At 41.8% G+C, this 25,481-nt stretch overlaps 1 protein-coding gene and 1 pseudogene across 2 annotated transcripts in view; both read right to left on the reverse strand.

Moving 5' to 3' along the window:
* GLI3 (GLI family zinc finger 3) overlaps nt 1–22,724 on the reverse strand; it is a 206,183-nt gene extending 183,459 nt beyond the window's left edge. For both annotated transcript variants that reach the window (XM_014258681.2, XM_005529928.3), the window contains exons 1-2: nt 22,602–22,724; nt 7,881–8,043 (exon numbers count right to left, since the gene is read on the reverse strand). In XM_014258681.2, the coding sequence (XP_014114156.1) occupies nt 7,881–8,004 (124 nt within the window). In that variant the 5' untranslated portion in view covers nt 8,005–8,043; nt 22,602–22,724. The remainder of the gene's footprint in view (nt 1–7,880; nt 8,044–22,601) is intronic.
* LOC148185177 (uncharacterized) lies at nt 20,837–22,612 on the reverse strand (annotated as a pseudogene).
* Nucleotides 22,725–25,481: the final 2,757 nt, after the last annotated feature.

The raw sequence follows: 25,481 nt of genomic DNA on the forward strand, positions 1-25,481 counted from the left end.
AAACCCAGTATTTCCTGCATACTTCACTTTTTCAAAGTGCCTCTGCACACTTGAAGTATGCATTCATCAGTAGGTCCAGATCACATTTACAAGCAAATATTTTTTCTGAACTGCCAGCCTTATGAGCAAAAATAGAATCTGCAAATTAAATTGTGACCATTTGCAGTATACATCAAAGGCAAACACTTTTAATGGGAAATAAGATAATAACACAGCACTAAAAATTCATCTCATTCCCTTTTAGGTGGGATGTCAAAAGAATGCATCTCCCTCCCCTTCCACTCTCACCCCAAAATAATGAGATATGGCTTGGAAAGAATACATAAAACGTAGTTTTAATATGGCACCTTCTTTACACAATTACAGACTATACCCTTAGCTCACTTCTCCCACTTATTGGCCTATATATTTAGTAATAATTTCTATGTAAGCAGAAGCCAAAGTTTTGATTCCTCTGCAAAAGAAGAAAAAAAAAAAGAAAGGGGGGGGAAGTAAATAGAAACATACAGAGCAGGGATATAATCAAATGCAACACTGATTCCTGATTATTTCCTCTTAACTGGAGACAGATATGAAATAGCAAGCATCTAGAAGAGAAAAGATGAATGCCATTTGAAAACCTGTTAAGTAATTTAATTACTTCAACTGCCTTAATTTACACAGTTCAGATAATAAAGCCAAATACTGCGCCTACCAGAAGGGTTGCCAAGCTTTAAATCAATTAGAAGGATTTCTAAAAATTCTTTTTTATTTACTTTAAGAAGATGATCTGCTCTGCATAGCTCCTTGACTTGCAGATTCTCTTTTTTGGGACCCAGGACCCAGAAGTTTTCTGCCTTAATTTTTAAAGTGCCCTTCCAATCTTCCCAAGCAGCCTGACTCGGGCTGCTTGGGAACACCCGTTTCCAGCAGCTGGGAGGAAGATGTCTTCACTTGGAGCAGCAGTGCTGCTGCCATGCAGCCTCCCCTCTTCAGTGGCACGGGCTGGCACAGCAGCACAAGGTCTTTAGGAGGCCCATTCTCTTTTGGGGTATCTTCCCCTGAGACCAGCACTTGGAGGCAGTGAGTTAGCTTTTTTTGGAAGGCTTACAATATCACAGAAGTTTCAGCTGCCAGCAGACTTTTTTCTTTTAAAAATCACCTCTTGGTTGCTTCCTCCTCATCAGTACTGTGGGCTGTAATGGCTGAATTTTTTAGTTCTGACTGACATGGCTCCTACAAAGAGTAAGATACAAAGCATGGTACCACCACCATACTGCAGAGACATAGTTTAAACCCTTTAATCATTATCACTCCTACATCAAAACTCAGATACAATTTTAATTTGGCTGCTTGGGTGTTTTAGGGTTGAGTCTTTGTTGTTGTTGTTGTTGCTGTTTTTGTTGTTTTTCAGGAAAAAATCTCCCCAGTGTAACATTTCCTAAATTTAACCTCCACCTTGAACAGGTGGCAAGCTTCTGCTGCTAACTAATGTTTTCTCCTGATTCCACCTCATGTTATCCAGCAGGATGTTAAGTCATTACTTACTGATTACAGTGATTGCAGGGATAAGCCACTCAATCATCTCTTTCTGGAACTTGCAAAGGGATACAGGAGGATTGACATTTAATATCCCTTATGCCATTAACCACTGCAGGGAGGGGAGAGAAGGGGGGGAAAAACGAGGGAAATCTCAGCAGAATTAATGAAGCAATACTGTATTGCACTTGCAGATCACTGGGTTTAGAGTGGGGTAAGTGTAGGGCTGGCTCACTGAGGAACAACACTAGAAAATAGTATCAGGCAGAATGAGTTATTACAGTCTACAATAAGCCATAACTTGATGACTGAAATTTTATTAGTAAGCATAAAGGACCATGGGTGCATTACTCCAAAAGAACATGTATTTAATCAGCTACTCACATCAGATTACAATGCACCAAGACATGCAGTCCCCATTTAATTACAACCTCAAATACTTTCATTTACAATACTTCCAAGCATCAGGGTAGCTTATTCTCCCCTAGAAAAAGTATCTTCTTTTAAGTTTATCCTCTTACAAGCTGACCGCAAATGTTAGGACAGAAGAATACAAAAAAAATCTTACAAGTTCAGGTCCTTGCCCTTATTCTCCTGGGCTACCACATGTGGCCAGTCTACCCTTAACTTTCATGCTGCTCTACACCACTTGTAGACAGAGATTACTTGTAGTACTTTTCTTGCTGAAATTTGTCAGGAAAACATGTACACTGAAGTTATCTTTTCCAGCATCTGAAACTACAGGATGTTGTTTCCTCCTTGACCTGAAAATGAGAAGTGAAGAGGGCCCCTGCATCCCCTTTGATTTCAAGGGAAGAGGATGGCATCTCCTGATCACTTTGTAGAATCAGGTCTCATATAATCAATTCAGGGCTCAATTTACAAGTCACTAAAATAGTACAGGCAATGTTTCTTGATACCTAACAACCTCTTTTGAACCCTGACCTCTCAACAGGACCCTGAGCACATCAGTCCAATGAGGGGGCCAAGAATGGGTATTATGATTAACACCTATTTTATGGTGAGGCTTGAAAGCAAGCAGCAGGACAAGCAACTAACTGAAAGTTTAAACAGGAAATGTGATTCTTATGGGGTTGAGACTCCTGAATACTTCCTTCAATCAACTCCGAAAGTACTAGGAAGAAGGGGGAAAAAAAAGGGAGACCTAGATGAAGCTACCTCTTCTTCTGAAAGAATCAAAGTGGACGCATGAACTTCCTCTCATTTATTCATCTATCAAGCTTGGTTTTAAGTTACATCATCATTAAGATAATAATTTCTGCCTTCTACCACTTTAAAGTATGTTCTCAATAACTATCTGATTCTGATAAAGGCAGTCAAGTCCACAACCTACATACGTTTATAATTAGTTTTTTTTTTAAGGCAGAGTAATAGGTTAATAAGAAATATCAGATTACACTGGAACAAGCTCATGGGTCAAAAACTAGACAAAACATATCAAACTGAAAATAAGTGCTTGCTTGTCAGACACTGAAGGAGTTCCTATACAATAACTGCATTGTTTTAATGAAACATTAAAAACATCAGTTTTGAACCAAAATGTCCAAAAGAGGAAAGCATTCAAGTCACCAACAAAATTCACAAGCCATACAGTAAATAAATCAGGTTTGAATACAGCATCATAATTTCCTAATATTCTCCAAGCAATGCTGTGAAGCACAGTCCTGCCTTGTGCAAGTATAAATTCAGTCCTTACAGGAATTCCCTCTACTTTTCTGAAATTAAGGCACAAAAAATTAATAACATCTACGGTACAGATTAAGTGAAAAAAACAAATGGCATTGAGCTGAGGGCTGTGTTAAATTAGTATGGGTTTTTTTTAAACTATCTCTAAAGAAGCACCCTAACAGTAGATCCAGTTCACCTACAAAACAGAACTCAGAGTCAAGCCTGGTAAAGCATTAAAGCCACTGCCTAAATGTAAGCATGCAAAATACCCACATTATTTATTAGGGCAAACAGAACTAGTCCTGTGGCTAAAGCAAGGCATTTGCTTAAGTTCACCAGACTGGAGTTCATGACTTTACTGCACTGCTCGGGAAGGCTGGCAGCTCCTGGTGCTGGGGCAGCAGGAGGGCACTGCACCAGCGCAGGCAGCACAGCTGCACAGGCAGGGCATAGCAGCAAGCAGTTTTCTGCTCCAGCACTGCAGCACTCAGCCTGACCTACAGATTTGGCATGCTTCTGGTCTCAGAGAGCTCATCCGTCAGGCTGCGAGGCACGGGGGCCGAGGAGCAGCGTGGAGGAGCATTGGAGAACAAGCTCTCACACTCATCACAATGCAGCAAGCCACTGGGCAGACTCCTGCAACATCTCCAGCATTCACCTGATGATTTCTTTCTATCCCTGGAATTACCTGAAATTACAGGAGGTACTGTGTTACCCCCAGAGGTGACCTGCAACACCAGCAAAGGCTCTCCAATGGGAGCACAGAACCAATGTTAATGAGTTTATCAATGGATACCACCCGTAAGAAACCCATTCTTTGCACAACCTGATAGAAACCTGTATGTGCATGCAGCAACCTTCAGAACAACCTCAATCCATGATCTGACATGGTAACAGGGTGCTTTGTTTCCAGAAAAATGGCACGAATGTGCATATGAGAAGACAAGATCTGACAACACAGCCCCCGTGTTAGCGAGGTGGTCCAGGGCACTGGCCTCTGCTCCAGTGTAATATGAGTGGCACAGCCATGACATAAACGTGATTTATTTGTTGTTGCTATTACCTTGCCAAAGCAGATCAGCCTGAGGTTATCAAATCTCACCATACACAAAACTAAGCCTACTTTATGCGCTAGCACAAACTTTTTAATTCATACAGCCTTTCATGAATTAACATCTCCATTAGCAGTTTTCTTTAGCAGTTTTTGTCCCCCTGGATATTAGCCTAGCAGTAAATATAGCAGTCAAACAAAGGATGAAAAGGAACAACTTGCAAAGGAATGTATCCTAGTAAACTGCATGCAGTTCGAGACACACAAAATGAAACACAAAGAAGAACAAAAGCTTGCAAAAATGAATTTAAAACAAAGCAAGAGTGGTTACACTGGGAATTAAAGTGCACCAAAGATTTTTCTTATTACATTTCCTTATTACATTGTAGTTATTACAAATTATTATTTCTTTTTTAAATTTTTTATCACTTTCTTCTATTTTAAAAGAAGTTTTAATTTCCTCCAGAACACGTTTTGTCCTGGAGCAAATTTCAATGGTTTAGCTATAAATCCTGAAATTTAGGGGTTTATAATGGAAATGCTGGCAGGTCTGTATCTAACACATTGCAAGCATCTCAGCAACACAGTGTGTCAGCTGAGTGCAGCAGAAATCTTTATGGCACTAAGTAATGTCAGGAAGTCAGCAGAAGTGGCTAATGTGTAAACTGTGGCCCATGCCTGCTCAGTGCTTGAGATTGCAGCGCAGCTGGTACCTTCCAAAGGGCACCCTGAGTATGAGTCTCAGAACTTCATTGTTCAGGTTAACATGTGAGCTCCTCTTCCAGGTCACCTTTCCAACTTTCCCTTGCATCTAGATTTACACCAGACTCTTCAATACACAGTCTGCAGGCTGATTTACAAGTTTTCCACACTCAGTAGCCATATTAACATAGATCCTGCTCCTGGGTGTGTCACTTATTTCTGGGAACCGTTGAAATAAAGGCATTTTCTTTGTTTCTTCATGACTGTATGCTTTGCATAAAAGCTATAACTAGCAGCTTTCCATCTGTTTATGATCCAAGTTCTGACAACTTCAGAAGACAGCAGAGCTACTGAGAAAATACTAGTCTGTACATCCCACCTCAGACAGGTATCAATAAAACTTTATCCTGCAAACTTTGTTAATTCATGAGTTGTATAGAAGGACAGAAGCACTGATATTAGAGATGATTATGAGGTGACATGGTAGGATAGGCAGATGTTGCTCTGCAATGATATCAGTCTTGTGAGAAGAATAGCAGGGATCATTCTCCCCTTTTGTTATTTTTAAGGGTACCTTACCTTGTTTAACAGAGCATTCAAATGCAAATCACAACATTTAACATTACCACAGACCTTTACAAGAAAAAGAGGCACTGAATCGACAAAAGCTGCATGTTTTGTAGGAGTGGTGTCTTATAGCAAATGATGATGTTTTTGTAGTAATACTCATTCCAGCATTAAAGAACAAAAGATGCAAATTCGATGCAAGCTACAGCTTTCATGCAAATTGTCCCTGTAACCAAAATTCATTATCATGACAATATCACATCTGCAAGAACCAAAACTTTTACAACACTGCAAGAGTAAAACTTATATTTAAGTTCCTAAAGTTTTAGTACTAGTATTTGTTTTGGTACATGCTCCACGAAGTCTCTAGACTAAGAGGAAATTTTTCATATCAAAGAGGGAGTCGAATTTCTTATCCTTTTGAAGCCAAGCTCTGCAGCTCTGGAAAGCTGTTGTGCCTCTGTTATGAATGAAGGCAGATTAGAAACCCAAACCTTGGAGATCCTGGTGACTTCCTTAAATACAAAGACTAACAAGGCCAACATTCACCCACTGAAAACAAAGTTAACTGCCATTGTCTTAAGGAAACCTTGGGCCCCAGGATGTGTACTACATTAGCATCTCCTTCCATCAGTAGGAGATAATGCCAGTGACTTTGTAGTCATTCATTAGACTTTAAGTCTTTACAGCTCTTGGGATTTTGATGACCCTGACATGCAATAATACTCCCCATAGGTGAAGCATGTAGTTAAGAACTATAACTACCATTAAATAAAGAAAATTACTTGACCACATGGTGAGAATTAGGCAAGAACACCTCAAAGCCTTTCATTTTAGCCCTCTAAATGTGTTTACTAGTAACATTCAAGCTAGTCCAAACAGTCAGAGATGAATGTTTGAGTGCAAACCCCTGATACATCAAAGAATATGCATATGTGTTTAACTGTGCATCTGTTCAAAAAGTTGGGCCAATGTGGAAAATCCTATTATCAATTAAATAAAAAAATACAATGGGGACCTCTTCAGCTAATGTGAACCACTGTAATTCTATTGACAGCAACGGATCTGTCCTGACTTACACCAGCTGAGAATCTAATTTCATATGCCTCAGAAAACTGATGCAACCTTTTCCATAGCAGCTCAAGAGTTTTTATGCTCTCATGGGGATCAATTCCATCTAGTAGGTCAGCAGGTGTTGAGTTTGCTTTGAATCTGAAGTCCAGTCACACAAAAGGATACTGGGACATGTGCCATCTAATTTTTACTGACCCACGGAGATTCCCCTCCAGTACGGCTGTAAGAGTCATGCATTTTCTCCTGTAGTCTAGTGGGACATAACCTGTTTCTTTGAGAAAGCAGAAACCTTTATTCAGGATATCAAAGTGAGAACCTGACCTGGACCACAAGCCCAAATAAGCGAGCATGATGGAAGCAGAAAGTGCGAACAGAAAATGTTCTGCCAGAAATACACCAGGACCACAAAATATACAGAAAGGTATTTTCTGGTTTTAGCCATTACAAGACTAATTTGTAAAAAAACAGAAGTTAATCTGCAACTATCCAAAATCCATAGGTCTAAACTCTGCCCACACCATTTCAAGCAATTTTTTTTCCTAATGCAACAGGAGTTTTGCATTAGTAGGAACCAATATGCTCAGCCCTCCTACACCAAACAATGAAAAGGTCTAGGGCTGGGATTAGCTCACACTCTTCTGAGAGGCAGGGAATATGTAAAACTGTCAACTGAGATATCATCTCTGGGGAGAATTAAGCAAACTACTCCACTTTTGCAAATCTACAAGCTGTACATTCACAACTTTGAAATGAATCCACCAGAGGATACACACTTAGCTTGATGTTTTGTTCCAGGCATTAAGGAACTTGGGGGAGGTGGGACAGCCCTTTTGTGAGAAGGAAGTTTATTTGTAAAAGAAAAGAAAAAAAACCCCTTTGCCATTAATTTTGACAGACCTACTTCTGTCTCTATAGTAATAACTAATTACCTAACTAGTGTAAGACATTTCAATGACCAAATGCAAAGCACTTGCAGGCCCTGCCAGGCTAATCAAGCCAATTTCCAAAACGCCCAAACCAGGAACTTCCTATGATAAATAATTTAGCACATTTACATCTCAAATTAGAACATCTGGAAGAAAGAGACTATGCCTGATGCCAAAACAGGCCTTATTGTATCCTACCACTTTCCACTACCACCACCCCTCCTCCATTCATTTTCTTTAGCCTTTCTGTAGAACAAACACTGATCCAGGTGCAAATGCTCAATTCACAAGGAATGCAGTGAACATAAAATTACTGTAGGTTTGGCTGCTAGTAAATCCCTGCTGTTACTCACCATTGGAAGTTGTGCTGGAGGCAACAGCTTTCTCACTGACATCTGTTCGACTGGAGCATTTCACGATAGAATTCTCCACTTTTTTCTTCTCAGTTGTGGTAGAGCTATGGGACTGTGCCTCCATGATGACTTCTCATTACTTCAGCTCTCCTTGCACTAATACCTGAATGAAACAAGAGAGTCATAAACTCTAAAGACTGTTTGAAAGCTTAGCCCAAATCTTCTAACCCCTCTCACCTGAAGAAGAGCCTGGAGCACAATTGAATTAGCAGTTCACAGTTCTGTAAGCTCATCAAATCATGTTTGCATGCATGAATTCCTGAGGAATTTAAAGAAATACTAACACCAAAACTAGGCATGTTTGCCGTTGAAGAGAATCAGCATCATAAACCACTATGCTGTTTGATGGGTAGGTCCATTTTTTTTAATTCTGTGGGGTTTTAATGGAGCCAAGGGGAAAAAAAGGCCAGTATTTTTCTCTTCTGCCCAGAGAACTTTGGAACAAGGAAAAAAAAAAATAAATCAAGACAGACCTTCATGTTGACTCTAGAAGCCAAATATTTAAATTTCAACATTGATGGTGTGGAAACACTGCAGCAGGAATTATCCCATCTATCTCTACACCTTGTTACTCATGTAAACATCCCTCACTTTGTTTGTTCAGAAATCTAACTCAAACAAAATTGTATTGGCAAAACACCCCGAAACCACAGGGAAAGACAAATATTATTGCTGGTGGCAGATAATGAGATCACTTTCTTTTGCATGAAAACGCTGGAAATGAAAAGCTCTGCAGAGGTGTGTATCTGGTTATTTTGCCTTTCCTGGATGTTCTCAGTGTCCTCTCCAGTGATGCATTCATTTTATACCCCACCAATAATTTCTCCCTATTCTCAGATATTTCATATTCCTGATGGAAACACAAGAAGCGCAAAAATTTCCAAATGGGGAATCTCTGCTTGTGCATAAGTGCAGGCACACCAGGCCCCAAGACTTCTCCAGGCAGGGATCTTAGGCTGTGAAGGACACAAAAACGTTAAGCACTAGTCTGCAATTCAACTTAATGCACACCCATCTGTGCAAGTAAGCTTCACACAAATCATCAATATTCAGCACACATCATGCTTAGAACCTAATACCTTGCTACTTTTGCAGTTTGAAATTAATCTATGGAACAACAACAAAAAATAGTTTTCTGCTCTGAGCAACACTGCTTGGTAGTCAAATGGGTCTAAAATGGAAGGAAGTCACACTCTTCCAAGACACCATTTAAATAAAACTTAAGAAGGGCTTCAAAAAGCCACAAAGTATAATGAAGCATAATTTTATTAGCAGCCTGTTTCCCGAATTCTAACAGAGAAACAACACCAAACAAACAAAAATGTCTACAAAGCAAATTCATCACGAACACAGCTGTCTAGTAAACCTTCCCCTTCCCACCTTCCTAGTAGGAGTTCTTTTTAATAGTACAACAGAACACTCCAAAGCCTCATTGTTATACAGTAGGGATCAAAGTAGAACCCCATCACTAAATGAATCATTATTTAGCTAGGTAGCACAGCCAAGGAACTGGGCTAGGTATCACATACTCTCTGCCACTGACCTACTGTCTAAGCTTTGGCAAGGCATTTTTCTTCCCTTGAGTTTCTTCCTTGCTAAAAACAGGAATAACAAAGTTCTGCCTACCATAGAAAAGCACTTCTAAGGCTACTCTTAAGATCTGTCTGTGAAAGTGCTATAAATATTATTGTGATCTGTGAAACAACTTCCTACCAGAACGCTACGGGGAATGTCAGGTGTCTTCAGAGAGTAGGAGAGATCTAACAATACTCAACTTGTAACAGCCCGAATTTTTACCCAGCAATGCACAAGTCTCCTTGAGGAGACATCTCACATGACCTTTGTAAACAGCACCTTTCCAAAGTTCTCATACGCTTTCTCCCTCTTTCCCTTTGCACACCTCATACAAGGGCATCCCCAGTCAGTTAGCTCAAATCTCTCTTGTCTCTCAGTCTCTTGCATTAGTAGAGGGGATGGGGGCTGGCACTGCTGCCAAGCTGTTTACCCCACACTGACAGGAACATGTTTGTTTTCTCTACACAGCCCTGGCCACATGAACACCAAAACCTGCCTCTACCCAGCCTCCAACCACTGCATGAGTGAGTCCTTCAATGTACCCTCCCATCCTCTGACTAACCACCTTTGAGTTAAAACTCTCTCAAATTAATGATTTTCTATGCCTCTCTGAAAGAACTAAAAAAAGCTATACATCTTCAGTCGTGGTTATTTTTCCTTCCATTGACTTCTAAGGGCCAAGATGGCCACTGAGATGGCATCTTCATTTACATCAAAGAGTATGACTTTGAAAACCTGGAAAACAAAGCTGCAGAACTCATCCCCCTTTTTGTTTGGTCCTTGGTTCACAAGCATGTTGATTTTGACTTAAAACCATGAAACGAAGCAATTATACTCCCTATTCAACTAGAAAGGAAGAAGCCACATACTCTGCCTCCACAAGGCCAGCAGAGTGACATGAAACATTTGGGGAGAGGTCACAAAAATGATGACAGGTATCTAAAGTGGTTCCACTGCCTCCTGCCACAGAGATGTCTATGCATGTATGTGTAAGGAGCCTTCATTTATCTCCACTTCCTCACTTATCTCCACCTCCTTCCCCTCTTCATCGTGATGGGACCTCCATCATAAACTGGTCCTATCACTTCTGAGAAAAGGAAGGTAATGCAGGTACTTTAAGGAGTAAAAGCCTTAATCTCATAAAAAGCATCTTTGGGTTATCTACAATTCAAGAGCAACATGTGGTCGGACTGACATAATTTATTCTCTTGGCTACTTTATTTCTTTCCCCAACAGCCTGCCATTGAGATTTTTCTGGTGCTTTGGAGTCATCTTCTTTACTGGAAAAGAGAATAGCAGACATAATTCAATAGTCTTCATCAGTATCTATCACTTCTCTGTTTTATGCTACCTGGTGTGGACCACAGTATGGAACAGAGGCCTAAAGCAGCACTTAAATTTTTGGACAGAGAATTGCAGAACTGGCCAAGACCTAATATAAACATCTGCTCTTGGTACTTTTTCTAGTTCATGTCTACTTAGTTTACCTTCAGAAGGTTGCTTTTATTCATGTCAGCATGAAAGAGGGAACACCACTAGAGTAAACTTTCTTATTCAGCTCTACACCCTGCACCATTAGCCAATGTCCCTGGTACTGCAGGCCTTTCCTCCTGTGCCTTCCTTCCTCTGCTCCCAACCCACATACACAACAAGGTGGCACGGACACCTGCAAGAATTCCTGCAGATCCAGCAAGCCCCCAGTGGTGCATCAATGGTGGCACGCGTGGTTGGGAAGGTATGGAAGGCCAGAAGAAATGCCAGGACTAATAATTAGAGGGAGGTGGTTTGCTATGTTCTGCCAAGCATGCCCTTCAGGGAAGTGGTCATCAGGAGATCAATATAGTACCCCAAAATTTATTTTTTGTTTTCCCCTGAAGACTACCTTAACACTAAATTGAAAACACAAACCAGACACACATCTTCTAGAATCATTCTCCTTCAATTTGTCTGATTTTTATTTTCTCTCAGAAATTGTACTGAAATATGGGAGCTGCAGATCACCAAAAAAAAAAAAAAAAAAAGTCCAAGGTTATGTAAAGATTTCTTTCCATTAATTGTTTATCCCTATCAAAAAGCATTCTAAAAATCAGCCAGCCTGACATTGTCTCCATATTAAAATACAAAGTGGCTTATATTAGAGTGTATGTGTGTCTCTCCAGCATGTGGGTCAGTGACTTTCCTGTTCCCGCCTCCAGGCCTGAAACAATCATCATCTATTCGCAGCAAGGAGTCCCACTTTCAAAAAACCTGAAAGCTAGTTTCATGGCTAGCCAGCATCTCCATGTGCATATGAATGGCAAGAAAATGCTATAACAGTACATGGGCAAAAGCCTGAACTTCCATAGGTAAATAGAGGGATAAACATTCCTTCCTGAAAGCAAACATTCATGGCTTTTTCCCATTCAACCATGCTTGAACCTTTTGTAATATCCCTGAAGCCTGCACAATTAATTCCAGATCCCCATTTTAAACCTAATCCCTCTCAAAACAGTAACCTGCCTGCAGGTGTGTCTCTTCTTTTTAAAATATAAATGTAAACCTTCCCCAAGTGCATATTATATTGGAGGAATTTTAGGAACAAGCTACTGGAATGAGGAGTTAAATGAGGAAAACTGTCCCTTTTAAAAGGAGTGTCAACAAATCACAATATGTTGGAAACTTATTTCAAACAAAAACATTCTTTCAAGTAACTTAATATTATGTAATTTCCGATCCTTATGTGTGTTGGTTATAAAACGGTGCCTTACAGTAGTAAAAATGATCATATTAATATACTGGAGAGGAAAAAACCCACATCTTTTTGCTCATTTACTCACAGTCCAAACTAACCAAAACCAGTGGAGCAGCCCTGTTCTTGGAAGAACGAGAAATTTGATGCTTTCTGAACATACATTTCAATTTTCCACGAAATCTTCACCCTGTATCAAATCTCCTCTCTGAACTACTTTTTAAATCATTTTATTTATATTGCATACATTAGTTTTAAAGACCAGACCATGCAAATAATTATTGTTAGGAATAGGCTCACTGACTTCAACAAGACTGCTTGCTTTGGTCAAAGTGCTTAAGTGTAAGCATTTAAAATTCTCAATTTGCATGTTAAGACTGGTTTATGTTTCTTGTGAACTTAAACCATCTGCCTTTCTTTTGTTTATTTTTATTTTTTGAGGGGTATCTTTTAACATGCTGAATTAAAAAAATAAAAAAGAACAAGTAAACCCTTTCCCTGTTTTACTTGATGCTGCCATAGCTGTATTCAATTCATTAACAAGTGGTTTGCATCCGCTGAGAAGAGCTGTCTGAAATAGCAGTGTCACAGCATTCATCATCATTACATCAGCAGTAGGGAAGTTCATACTGATTGCTATCAGGAACCAGAGTGCCCCAATCAGCGTGCAAGCAAACATAGCATGTTTAATTTCTCAGAAATGACTCTGGGTAGTTAGGGTGTTCATAGGTACTACTTTGATCCACACTACTGGAAGCAGTCTTTGGGGATACAATACATCTTGAACAGCTCAACTGTATGAAAGTGAAAAACACAAGGGGAGGCATGAAGAACAATCAGGAAATTACAGTCTCTCTCAACCATAAAGGACCCTTTATCAATTTTATCAACATGGGTTACACTGTTCCTTGGGATTTTTTAAGGATAAAAAAATGCATCTTGTTCAGCTACATTCAAATGCAAAATTTATATGAGACAATCTTAAGCTATTATACAGGAGCTATTTCACACTGATTTATACAGGCTTGATTCAGATACATTTAACTTCCAAAAATCCACCTAGATTTCAGCATTGCTTTCTATCAAACCTGCTGGCAGAGCTGCACTGACAAAGTTAGCCCTGACAGAACCTGATGAAAAATGTTCAAGTGCTCAGGCATTTTAAGAAGTAACTTCCAAATGTAACATTAACGTCTTGGTATATCTCACAATTTTTGTAATATCTATAGAAACTAACTTGCATATTTTAGAAGTTTTATCCTTTCCCAATTCTTTGTAAAGCTAAACCGGAATTCTGCAACCCTCATTAATTACTCCAGGGCAAATTTTACTTGGGTTCCTCCCTGTTGAGACAACTACTCACAGTAAGAGTAAGACCAATATAAACAGCATAAAAAGTCTTATATCCACTTTATATAGTACCACAACAAACAATAAGTTGGGGGGGCAAGGTATCTTATATTTCACAATACCTATCTCCATTTCAATTACATGCAAGATCTACAAATGCACTAGTTGCTATCTGTATATGTCTAAACCTGTCGAAAGAAAGAAAGAAAGAAAGAAAGAAAGAAAGAAAGAAAGAAAGAAAGAAAGAAAGAAAGAAAGAAAGAAAGAAAGAAAGAAAGAAAGAAAGAAAGAAAGAAAAAAGAAAGAAAGAAAGAGAAAAGAAAGAAAGAAAGAAAGAAAGAAAGAAAGAAAGAAAGAAAGAAAGAAAGAAAGAAAGAAAGAAAGAAAGAAAGAAAGAAAGAAAGAAAGAAAGAAAAAGAAGTTTGACAGAATCAAATACGTGGATTTGTAGCTTGAAATTGAAAAGTACCCCAAGTTAAGAGACACAACATGTATTAATACAATCTTTCCAAATTCATTACTATCTGCTGCCTTTTCCTTGTTACTTTCCTTTGATTTCTTTCCCCCCAATAAAGAATGAAAAACAACTAGACCTAAAGCCTGGTTAATGACGATCTGATCTATTCCTGATAGGTTAAATAGCTTGTGGCAACAATAAGGGAGGATCACAAACACAAAGGCAATCAGCTAGGCAAACCAGTGCTATTAGCATCCTCGTGATTAAGATCCTAAGTGAGAAAATATTGTGGCGTACACTGAACTACTGATTGATGCTAATAGTTGCTTGACTCCAGGGGAATTATGTATTTGCTTATGTATTTCTGCTACAGATAACTCAGCTACCTAAAAGTTCTGAACGTATTTTGAACAAATACATACAATTGTATCAATAAGCGGCACTTTCTACTGAGGCAGAACCTCTGTTGCTTTAAATACACATCAACCACACCGCTTTACAAGTAGATTGTATCTGCTTTTGTTTTCGGATTTAAAAAGCTGATAAGATAACCCCAATTAAATGTTTTTACTATTACTTCAACAGATTAAACTCTGTATATAAATAAAACAGATTTCTGCCAGGAAAGAGATGATTCATTTTCATACTCAGTAAACAGAACTTACTGGATAACAACACTGAAGGATTTAGGTCGAACTGCCCATCTCCAACTAGTCTATCCCTCACAGAAGCTGCTCTTTGGGAACATGCAATACAAAGCTGATGGAGACAGAGCCCAGACTTAGTGTTTTTACAATTCAGATATGATATACCCTCTGAGGTAAAATTTTACAATCAATTCACTGAATTAAAGTATTTACAGTAAGGAACTAACTTTAAGAAAAACAAACAAAAAACCCCACCACAAAAACAAAACAAATCAAGTCATTAACTCTGCATTTAAGCATTTGTTATTTTTATCACATGGTCTTGGGTTTCCTCATTCCTTTTTTGACTCTCTTACAAACTATCTAAACACAATGGAAAGAATAAAGTTTATTTCTTAAGAAATAGATAGTGCTACATATCTTTCAAGTCCCCAAACACTTTAATACTTTTGGGGACAGGGGGGTGTGTCTAAAACTAATAATGCACTTACCCTGAGAAATCAGAACTCCTTCCAATTAAACTGCCTAATATTGCTCAGAAACTCAGAATAAGCTGTTACTGCTTGTTTTGCAATCCTACTTGTTCTTGTGCTTCAAATTCTGCAGCAGGAAAAACTCTAATAATTATGTCAAAGTAAGATTAGCTGTAAAAGAATTAGCACAGGGGGGTAGGAAAAAATTCTCCTGTGGACTGTACTCTTTGTAGCAATAGGTTACAATGAGGGGCGATACTTTGAACTTCCCTACTTAGTCTACACTCTGTTTTTGCCCGTCTTTCTTAAGGAATTCAGCAGCACTAAATCCAAAACAAACTTAAGCAACAGTGCAGTGACTTCCTTTGGCAAGATATTTGTTTTATGAAACCTGGATTTTGGTTCATTCACACGGTCAGGATCTGAAAGGCCAGGAATATTCTGAGAGCAGCGAGGGGGACAACAGCAAGAAATGCTGTGTGGATAACATACTCTATGACTTCCTCTGCTGATACTGTTCCTAGGATACTTATGCTGACAGTACAGGCTGCTTTCACCTTTGCCATTTTGTTTTTGCCTTCTTAGCTTGGTATAGCAAATTACAAACATCTGCAATGGATGTGCTTTGCACCTCTCAGTCAAGTAAGAAGTCACTACAACTTCGAGAGAAAAATGCAGAAATACTCTAATTTCAAGCACTGGAGCTCAACATTCCAGTGAAATGACCACTTTCTTTACACTTTTTGCTTTATCTCATCAATTCCAACAGATGAAAGATTCCTTAGAAACAAAACTAGATCTATATATCAATGTCAATCTATACAGGAACTGAGCTCAAGAAGAATGTATTTAATGTACATCTATTGCAAAGATGTGCCTTCTGTTCCCAACTTATGATATGCAAATGAAAGAAGAAAAGACTGTATTCCATATTTTACAATTAGCATTTTAAAACAAGATCAAAGGAATCAAGTAGAATGTTTTTGAAAGTGCCATGTTTTGATCACAGTCCCATTCCTGGAAGCCTGTTTATCTCCTCAGCATACTCTCAGGTTAAGGGATACCTTCATCCACAGTTTCATGTTCTAACCCAACATGGATGATTTAGCATGTGAAAGAGCTAGGAAATCTCCATGTAACCAGGAAGAACTTCAAGTGTGAACGGTACTTTATAAAACTTTATCTTCAGCTTTTATAGTTTACTTTAAGTTTTACACCTGTCTCCTAATAGCAGGAAAACTGCATTACGATTCCTTCATGTTTTTGTTACTGGACAAACAACGGCACAACTGAACTGAACAGCTGCATTACAAATGCACAATCCTCAATCCACTGTCCTTGTTAAAATAATGTAATCACAGAATTATACAGCTGTATTAGTTACCTAGAAAAAACGTCCATAGTGAATTGAAGAGCCAATCAAAACCCCACCAAACTATGTCCTGCTAGTTAAGAATCAGTAGTGCTAGGATTTCATTTTAATATACATGGTTCAGAACAGCATACTGAACTGACACTAACTTGATCTGTGTTTCTGACTCTTCGGTTTCAGGTATTCATACATCTTATCTAATGAAGGCTTCATTCTCTGGGCAGCTGGATGATGTATTCTTTACACGCAGTTGATTTTCTTGACATTAACAGATTTGTATGCAAAGAAAACAGAGCCTCATACAAAGCAGCAAACATTACTAGGGGAGGTTCAGCTCTAAACCACCAAAAGGTCTGTTGGGTACTTTACCCTGAACTAAGTATCAGACACCAAAAAAATGCAGCAACATTTTGAGCATCAGAAAAAAATAAACAATAAATTTTTAAAAAGGTGTAATCATCTTGACAATCAGTGTAAAAAATCATTTGACATTTGAGTGGCAACTTCAGCTAAGAAAATTATTCAATCAGATCTCCTTGTAGTGCATTCTGATATTATCAGTTCTGACATGGAACAACTATTTAGAGACAAACACATTCTATCCCAATTACTTTGTCCCTTGTTGTAATCTAAATAACCTTGCAGGGGTTTTTAACATCAATATACTGTCTCATTTCTTATTTTGTTCTTAAAGAGAGAAACCAACTCTTCAGGTCAGCAGCCAATTTAATACACTTTCAAGGTAAGGCAGGTACAATTTACATGTACAGAGTGCACCACAACAAAACCACAGTATGATGCCAGCACAATCTTTAAGAAAGTTTTCCCCTAAATCTCTCAGAAAGGAGCCTTAAAAGAATGCAGGGATTAGAGTGAGCTGGAAGGTAGGGAAGGGACTTACCTCAAAACCAGCCAAGCGGAAATCAGAGCAGTAATTCTACCAGTCGGCAGAGTACACTTTTAGAGCTATAATGGTGAGAAGAAGTGCTGGGCAGCATTGCCTGAAGGCAGCACTAATACACTGCTGACTAATGACTGGGCCATGCGGACAATGAATTTGGGGGTTGAAAACCAACAGAAACCATGCAGTACCTTGACAAATGGGCTTTCAAAATTTCATTCACTGAATAACCTTTAAGCACAAAATTGGCTCAAGTTCTCTCGGGAATAATATGACACATGTTGTTGGACAATAAGTATTTTCCTTTTTAATTAAAACTATTACACCGAATACATAAACATGATTATAGTGAATAAAATGTAAGAGTTAACTATTTAGCACCTAGAAAAGACCAAACTATGAATGTGAGGGGCAATCCCATACGTTCAGAAGGGTCAACAAATCCCAGGGTCAACCACCTGATTCACTCAAATTCATTCTTGGCAGAATATATTTTCCCTTCTTTGAGATGTAAAGGAGAACAAGAACTTCAAAGGTATGTTTAATGAGCTGCTACAAACACAATTGGTTAAAAGAGGCTCAGAAATTATGTACTAAAAGCTGCATTGTGCTTAGAATTACAACTGAAAAAGTCTCCTTTTAAAGAGCCCGGTCAAAGTCAAGCCCCATAAAACAAATCAAGCCTCGTATAAACTTTGTCACCTTGTGTACTGACAAACACATTGAAACAACAGAATCCCTCTTTAAAGGAGCTCCTTTTTTTTTCGGTGCAACTCGACTTCTAATTTGAAAATAGCAATTTTGGCTCTTTTTACAGACAGAATGAAATACCTAAAGTGTCCCTAAATTAACAAGTACCACTTGCCATAGACAGCATCGCCCTTAGCAGCTCCTAAAAACTTCAGAAAAGGATCTTAAAACAGGAAGCTTAGTGAGCTCATAAAACTGTTGTTGGAGCCAGGAACACATAGCATATTTAATCTGCAAACTGTGAGAGTCTACAATGATTTCAGCAAGATCTGAGGCATGCCCTCAAGGTTTGCTGGGATCTGGGATTAGGGAGTTGATAAGAACCCTCTACTGCCCATGGACATGTTTTTCTTCTGCAGTTAAACACAAATGCATAGAGACATTTGACTGCTGCTTGGCGTTACTGCTCAAGTTATATAAAAGCTTTGCAGCTCCTTTTGCTGTCAATATATCAAAGTTTAAAAAAAATCATCAAAGTGTGAAATTTCATTTAAAGTCTGCCAGTCTACAGCTCTATTTCACAGACCTATCAAATAAAAGTAAAGATGAAAAATGCACTGAAAGAACTTGAAAAGTTTGCAGCAGCACCCATGCCCTATTTTTGTTTATTCTGTCTCATTTTATTTGATTTTAAAGTATAACAAATCAATTCCCTTATAAAAATGACAGAGTCTAAAGGGAGGATGTCTATAAAACCTGTGGTTAAAAGACAACTTGAAATCATTATTACAGCTGAACCTTTTGTTGAATAAGAAGCTTCCTCCGTAGCCATTTTAGCATTTTAATTGCCTAACTGCAAGTTGGCAGAAAATATCTTGAATCTTCCAAAACAGCCAGAATTACTACAGAATTTGAGTGCCAGAAAAACTAAAGCTTTCTTCAAAGTATTCTTTAGCTAGGGATTTACAGCAATTGCATAAAGAAGAAAAGCCTGACTTTTAAGGTAATCTACTATAGTCTAAAAGCATTAACATTCCATTACTAAGGTTTTCCTGAGGATTTCATGACTCGTTGATTCACTTTTCCTTCAAGTCTGCTTTTTCTTTGTACATTTCTGTCTCCATATAGTTGAACACATGCAACACTGATCATTAAAATGCCTCCTTCCATAACTCCAAATAAACCCTGCTTTAATAGCCCTCAAATTCCTTATTTATCAGGCAAAGATGACTAACTTTTCACTAACACTCTGCAACATAAAAATATGCCATTCTTTTCTCTAAGATGCAGAATAAAATTCAAATACACTACAGGAGTGCAGGTAATTTAATCAGCCTTCCCCAAAACGAGGCAGGAAGTGTAACTGAAACTTTCATGGGTCAGTATCAGTGCATACATTTATCTTGTTAAAAAGTCAAGTAATCTGCAAGATGAACAAACTATAACAATGTCTCCAAACTTGAGCGTTTTGGTTTTTCCAACACCGTTCAGAAAAAAAAACCAAAAAACATTTATAACCATTGATAGTTTTATTTCTTAGCTACAGACTGGTCTGGTATTTGAAAACGAACAATCTTTCACAACTGATGATTATGTACAGCAGTAAAACACTTTCTTGGCCACTGTACACCTTCTCAAGACAAAAATGTTACTCCACTTACGCAGGAAAATGCAGGTGATGTCTTTGTTTTGCAGTACTTCTACAGAAAAGCTTTGGAAAACAGCATGTCCTGCTGAAAACCATATGCTATTATCAGAAGGCAAGAGTGCATTCATTCGGGCACCTTAAGCCATAGTTTTGCTTCCACTGCTGCTTAAAAGAATACACATACACTGAGAGAGTCCTTTTCTTACTCATTCTTCCTACTCATTCAAAATCATATAATCCTGCTTTTAAAGAAATAATCCCTTGTCCTTAAAATAGCCTTCTCTCATAGTTACTATTATTTATGCTCTTAGAATTGGGCTATACACAAAACTGAAAGTATTTACATACTAGCTAGTTATACCCAAACCTTCATTATATAAACAAACTCTCAAGAGGCTGCCTACAGTTTACACTGCTAAACTCATTCACCATTACTTTTAATATATATTTCCACGACTGAAATACAGTGGTGTGAATGGCAATTTTTACATTTTAAGGTTACTTTACTTTTAAAACACTGCATTTGTCTTCCTTCAAAATAATCATGACATATATAATTAAGAAACTGTCAGATCATTATTAATTTTTAATAAAGGACCTAAATGAAATAATTATAGAAATCAATCAGTGAGGCACCTTTCCAAATTATAATGCAATTGCACAAATATTCAAACTACTTAAGGCCAGTTCTGGCACATTTCTATCCATAATCTCGTTGAACACATGAAAAACAATTTTGGAACACAGAGAAACCTAGTGATTTCTCACTATTCCAGCAACTTAAAACGATTTCAAAACAGATACCTACAGCACAGAGAGAGAGACAGAGAGGCAGCCGTGCCCGCCTAAAAATGTTTGTTGGTTTAATCAGCCACATATCTCAAGGCCTCTGGAAAATTTCGCTTCCAAGTTTTTCCGTAGCACGCACACAAAAGAAACGAAGTCTGCACGCTGAAGCTTAAGAAATCATGTTTATTGAGCCTTGGAAATGAAGCGGGAAGTAGCAGGGGCGCGACGAAGAGGAGCATTTTGCAGTGGGCTGCTACTTAATGCTCCTTTAGTGAAGCAGCCTCTAAAACGTGACACTGTGTATCAAACGGACAGCTATCCGTACCTCTGACTAAAAGGCTCTTTGAGATCCGTACAGTCCATCATTTCAAACTGAAGTGGCAGCTGGAAAATGTGGAACAGCTGGCAAGGAGCTGGGAGAAAATGTTTTACATAAATATATCTACATACAAACTGGCAGAAGGCCACGGACACCGTACCCGCAGGACCAGATAAAAACTACACACCAGAGGGTTAAAAACAAAACTGGGGAGTAAGATGGGGAGCGGGGGGCGTGTGTTTCCTTTTACCTTTTCTCTTCACGTGGTGCGCGGCTTGGGGAGCGGGCGCTAGCAGCTGCGGGCCCGTCCGAAAGCGCGGCAATTGTGCCAACACCCCACCGACTTCACGGGACAATCGGAACCGCGGCGGACACGCGCTGCTCCCACCCTCCAAAGTTGGGCGGTGCACGGCCGGGCCGCGGTGCCGGCCCGGGGCGGCCCCGAGAGCCCCCGGGGGCCGGCCGCCCTGCTCCTCCCGCCCGGCCCGGGCCGGGCCCGTCCCGCCGCCCCGCTCCCCCGCCCGAGCCGGTGCCAGCGGCGGCGCGGAGCGGCCCGAGCGCTGCCCCGCTCCGAGAGGCGCCGGCACCCCCGCGCCCCCCTCCCGACCGGGACCCGACCGTGCCCTTCCTCGCAGGGAGCAGCCGGAGGGAACGACGGCCCCCCCGGGCGCGCCTCCGCTCCGCCAGATGTGACAGCGGATTCTCTCCCGCTCCTCTCGCCTTTCCCCCTACGAAGTTTGTGCCGGCCTCCCGCCACACGGGCGTGAAAACGCCCGGGAGTCGCTCGGGGAGTAGGGCCGAGGAGAAAGAAGGGGGTGGAAATAAAACAGCAGCTGTCGCCCGCACATCGGCAGCTCTGCCGCGGGACGAGCCCGGCCGAGCCCGGCCCGGCCCGGAGCGGGGACTGCCCCCGCCTGGCCCCGCACCCCGCGCCTCGGCTCCCGCGCTCCGTGACAGCCATTTTGGGGGTTAGACACCTCGGTCCCCCCGGCCCCCCGCCTCCAAGTTAGGGAAGCGGGAAGGGGGCCGAGAGCGGGGCCGGAGCGCTGGGAGACGACAAGAAAGTGGCCCGGAGTAGAACCGGGGAAACAAAGAACTTCTCGCCCAAGTGGGTACGTACCTGCCGCCGCTGCCGCCGAGCCCCCGCGCTGCCCATGGGCGAGGGCCGGGGCCGCCCGCTCGTCCCCGCGCCGCTCCCCCGCCGCCGCGGCTAGCGGGGCCGGCCCCCGCCGCGGCCGGCGGGCATCCCGCGGGGCAGGGGGACGGGACGGGACACAGGCGGGACGGGGGGCGGCAGAGGAGGGCCGGCGGGTGTTGTTGGTGGTTGTTTTATCCCTGCCCGCCTCCCGCGGGGAGCAGCCCGCGCCTCTGCCTCCGTGTGGGGGTGTGTGTGCGCGGGTCCGACATCAGTTTCAGTGATCTTGTAATCTGATCCCTTCTGACTCACTCGCACTGACTGACATTTCTGATTTGGTTCAACAAAAAGAGCGGGGGGGAGGAGAAAAAGAAGAAAAAGAAGAGAGGGAGCAAAAGAAAAAAAAAGTATCCCCAAATCCACCGCCTGGTACCAAACGGTTTTGGGAGGGAAGGGGGGACCCCTCCGTCCCGTCCCGTGCCGCCCGTCCCCTCCAGCCCCGCCGCCGCCCCGCATTGTTTTGGTTCGGCGCAGCCACCGAAGGAGGGGAACAAACACATCGCGCCGAGGTACTCACGTGTCGGAAAAGTTGTCCCTCTCGCTTTTCTCCGTCTCGCGCGCTCCTCTCCGCCGCCTCCTTCAAGTTTTACAGATGTTGCAGGGCTGCTCGTCGTCGCCGCCCCCTCCTCCCAGCGCTGCCCTCTGGATCAGATCAGGGGAAAGGCTCTTTAGGGATAACTCCCGACTCAAACACCCTCCGCTAAACTTTCCCCCTTCCCTCCCCTTCCTCTGAGCGGCGGAGAGGGCTCCGCTCTCCTTCCCCCCTTCCCTCCGCCCGTTCGGGACGCGGCTGGCTGCTGCCCGTGGCGCGGGTGCCCCGGGCCCGGCGGGGAGCGGGGCCGCTTGCCTGGGGGAGCGGCGGAGGGCTGCGCCCCGGGGTGCGGGTCGGGCCGCGGCCTGCCGGGCTGCGACGCGCGCTCTCGGCATGACACCCCCGCTCCCCCCTTCCTCCTCCTCCTCCTCCTCCCCCGCCATCCCCCCGGCCCGGCCCGGCCCGCCCCGGCGGCGGCCCAAGGGCGGCGACACCCCGCCCACAGCCAGGAGGCAGCGCGGGGCGACGGCGGGGCCCCCCCCGGAGCGGCCCCTCCGCCTCGGGTCGCGCTTCCTCCCTCTCCCTCCTCGCCCGCTCCATCCTTCAGCTCAGCCTACATCTGCAGCCCCGTTTCCCGCGCACCCATGCCTTGGGCACCCCTTTCTCCCGGCCGCCAAAAATTCAGGGCTTTTCGGGGGGAAACGTGCCCTCCGGGTGGGTTTTCTCTGTGTGCTGCGGCTTCTGAGCTCGCGTTTGCTCTGGCGCCGCAGGCTGACTTCACTGGAGGACTTCAAGGAAAGTTTCACCTAAGCCATGTGACACCGAAAAATTGGTCTTTTGGTGAAAAAATACGAGTGCTCGGGCGAGGGGAACAGTGGCGGTGATGCCTGCGTCTGCCTCCTCTTTCCCAGCCCACCTGCCAGCCTCCCCAGCACCCTGCCAGGCTCCTCTGGCCTTCTCCCTACAGAACAGGGCTCTCCGCTGCCTCCCTCTTTGGCCATCATCTCCGTTCTTCCCCCGGGCTCCTTGCGAGCAGCATGCTGCGGTTCAGAAACAGCAGGAACTAGGATGCCATTTCTTCCAATATCTCCATCCTTCGGGAAATGATGTGACCTGACAAGACACCTTGCCTTTTTCTCTGCAGATTGCTCCCCTGATATTAAAAGAGTCTGAGAAACCGTAAATGAACATTACCACAACCATTTTCTATCAAGTCACAAGGTGGGACTGGCTCTCGGGAAACGTATGTGTGTGTTTGTATATATATATATACAGACATGTGTATATATGTGTAAGTGTAGCCATTACAATGTCAGATACTTCATATGCCCCTTTGTTCATAACCTGGCTCACAACACAGCCAAGTAAAGATTTGTTTCTGATACGTACAGTTTAGCAAGGTACCCAAGCTCGGGCTTCATTTGGGAAGTCCCCAAAAAATTAGTGGTTCTTGAAAAGAAAGGTATGTTTGCTGATGGAAATGAAAGACTGGCTTTTGATGCTGTGCATTTTATAAAGCATCCCTTAGCCTCACCACTGAAAATGTTCATTTTATTACAAAACAAAGCTGCAGGTATTTGTGGTTTGAGGGACTTGGTCCATGAGTTTTTTTAGAAACAAAGAGAAAGCAATCTTACCTGACTCAAAGGGCCACTTCAACCCTAATTTCCTCAGGCTAACTGGTTTGGAGTTGTTTTTCACCTAGAAATCTTTTCTGGGTGCAAGAAGTAGCTTTGGTGAGATGCCCATAATACCTGGATGTCCCTGGTACGGTCAGACTAATTGCCCTGGCAGTCCCAGGGATGCCTTTTTTTGTGCAGGTTTTAAAGCACCAGGTCAGCACACCCTGGCTTTCAGGACAGACACGGTAGCCAGATGCTTTCACACTGAGTGAGAGGTGCACGTCGTCCAAGCTACATGCACGTGCACCATTGGAGGTGGGCACGGGGGCCCAGGATGAGATCCTGCCCTGGTGCCATGCCTCCATAGCCAGCGATTTCACAGCTCACCAAGGGACAAATCCGCCCCTGCCCAGAAGGAGCAGCCCCTGGTTGCCCAAGCAATACTGCTGACAGGCGTAGCGCTACACAGGGAAGAGGCATGTGCAACACCAGGATCTGAATACCAATATGAAGAGCTGGTATTCTTCCAACTTTTTTTATCTTATATGACTTCCTTTTCCAGTCTCATGTTCCCAGGAAAATGTTAGCTGTTTCATGATACATGATAATAGTGGTGTGGTACTGCAGATGTTTTGTTTTAGCTATAGGTACTACATCTACCACCGTATGTATGTACTTTATGTAACATGTATACCACACCCTGATACACATATATGTGCTGTGGGAGAAGTGGTGTACAGAATGATTAGGCAAACCTCAGGTCCCTTTACAGATCTGTTTAAGAGCAATATGATTCCTTCAGCCCATTGTACCCTTCTCTCATTTTCTGCCTATTGCATATTCCTTTATATTTCATGCAATCAATTTTCTTAAACTCTTTTTTCCCTCTTTGTATAATGAAAACCCTTAAAAGTAACAGGGGAAATTAACCAGGATCCAAAATGATACTTTGTAAAAGAAACAAATTAATATGGAAAATCCTGTTTGCCTAATCATTTATAATTCAGTATTGCTGATGTTAAGATACTGTTTTTAATAATAGCTTAAAAGACATTCAAACTGGGACATGATTTTAAGTTGAGACTGGGCCTTCAAATCAGTATTCATCTTAGACTTTTTAAAAAAGAAGGTATTTCCCCAGAGTTTGTACTTCTTGTTACATCATAAAATAACTTTTTTTTTTTCGTTTTTGGTTTGTTTGTTTGTTTTTAATAGTGTTCACACCAACTCTCCTCAAGACACA

Source organism: Pseudopodoces humilis, chromosome 1 (assembly GCF_049639895.1).
Source record: "Pseudopodoces humilis isolate 2021_Gansu_Grassland_sample_001 chromosome 1, ASM4963989v1, whole genome shotgun sequence".
Taxonomy (NCBI): domain Eukaryota; kingdom Metazoa; phylum Chordata; class Aves; order Passeriformes; family Paridae; genus Pseudopodoces; species Pseudopodoces humilis.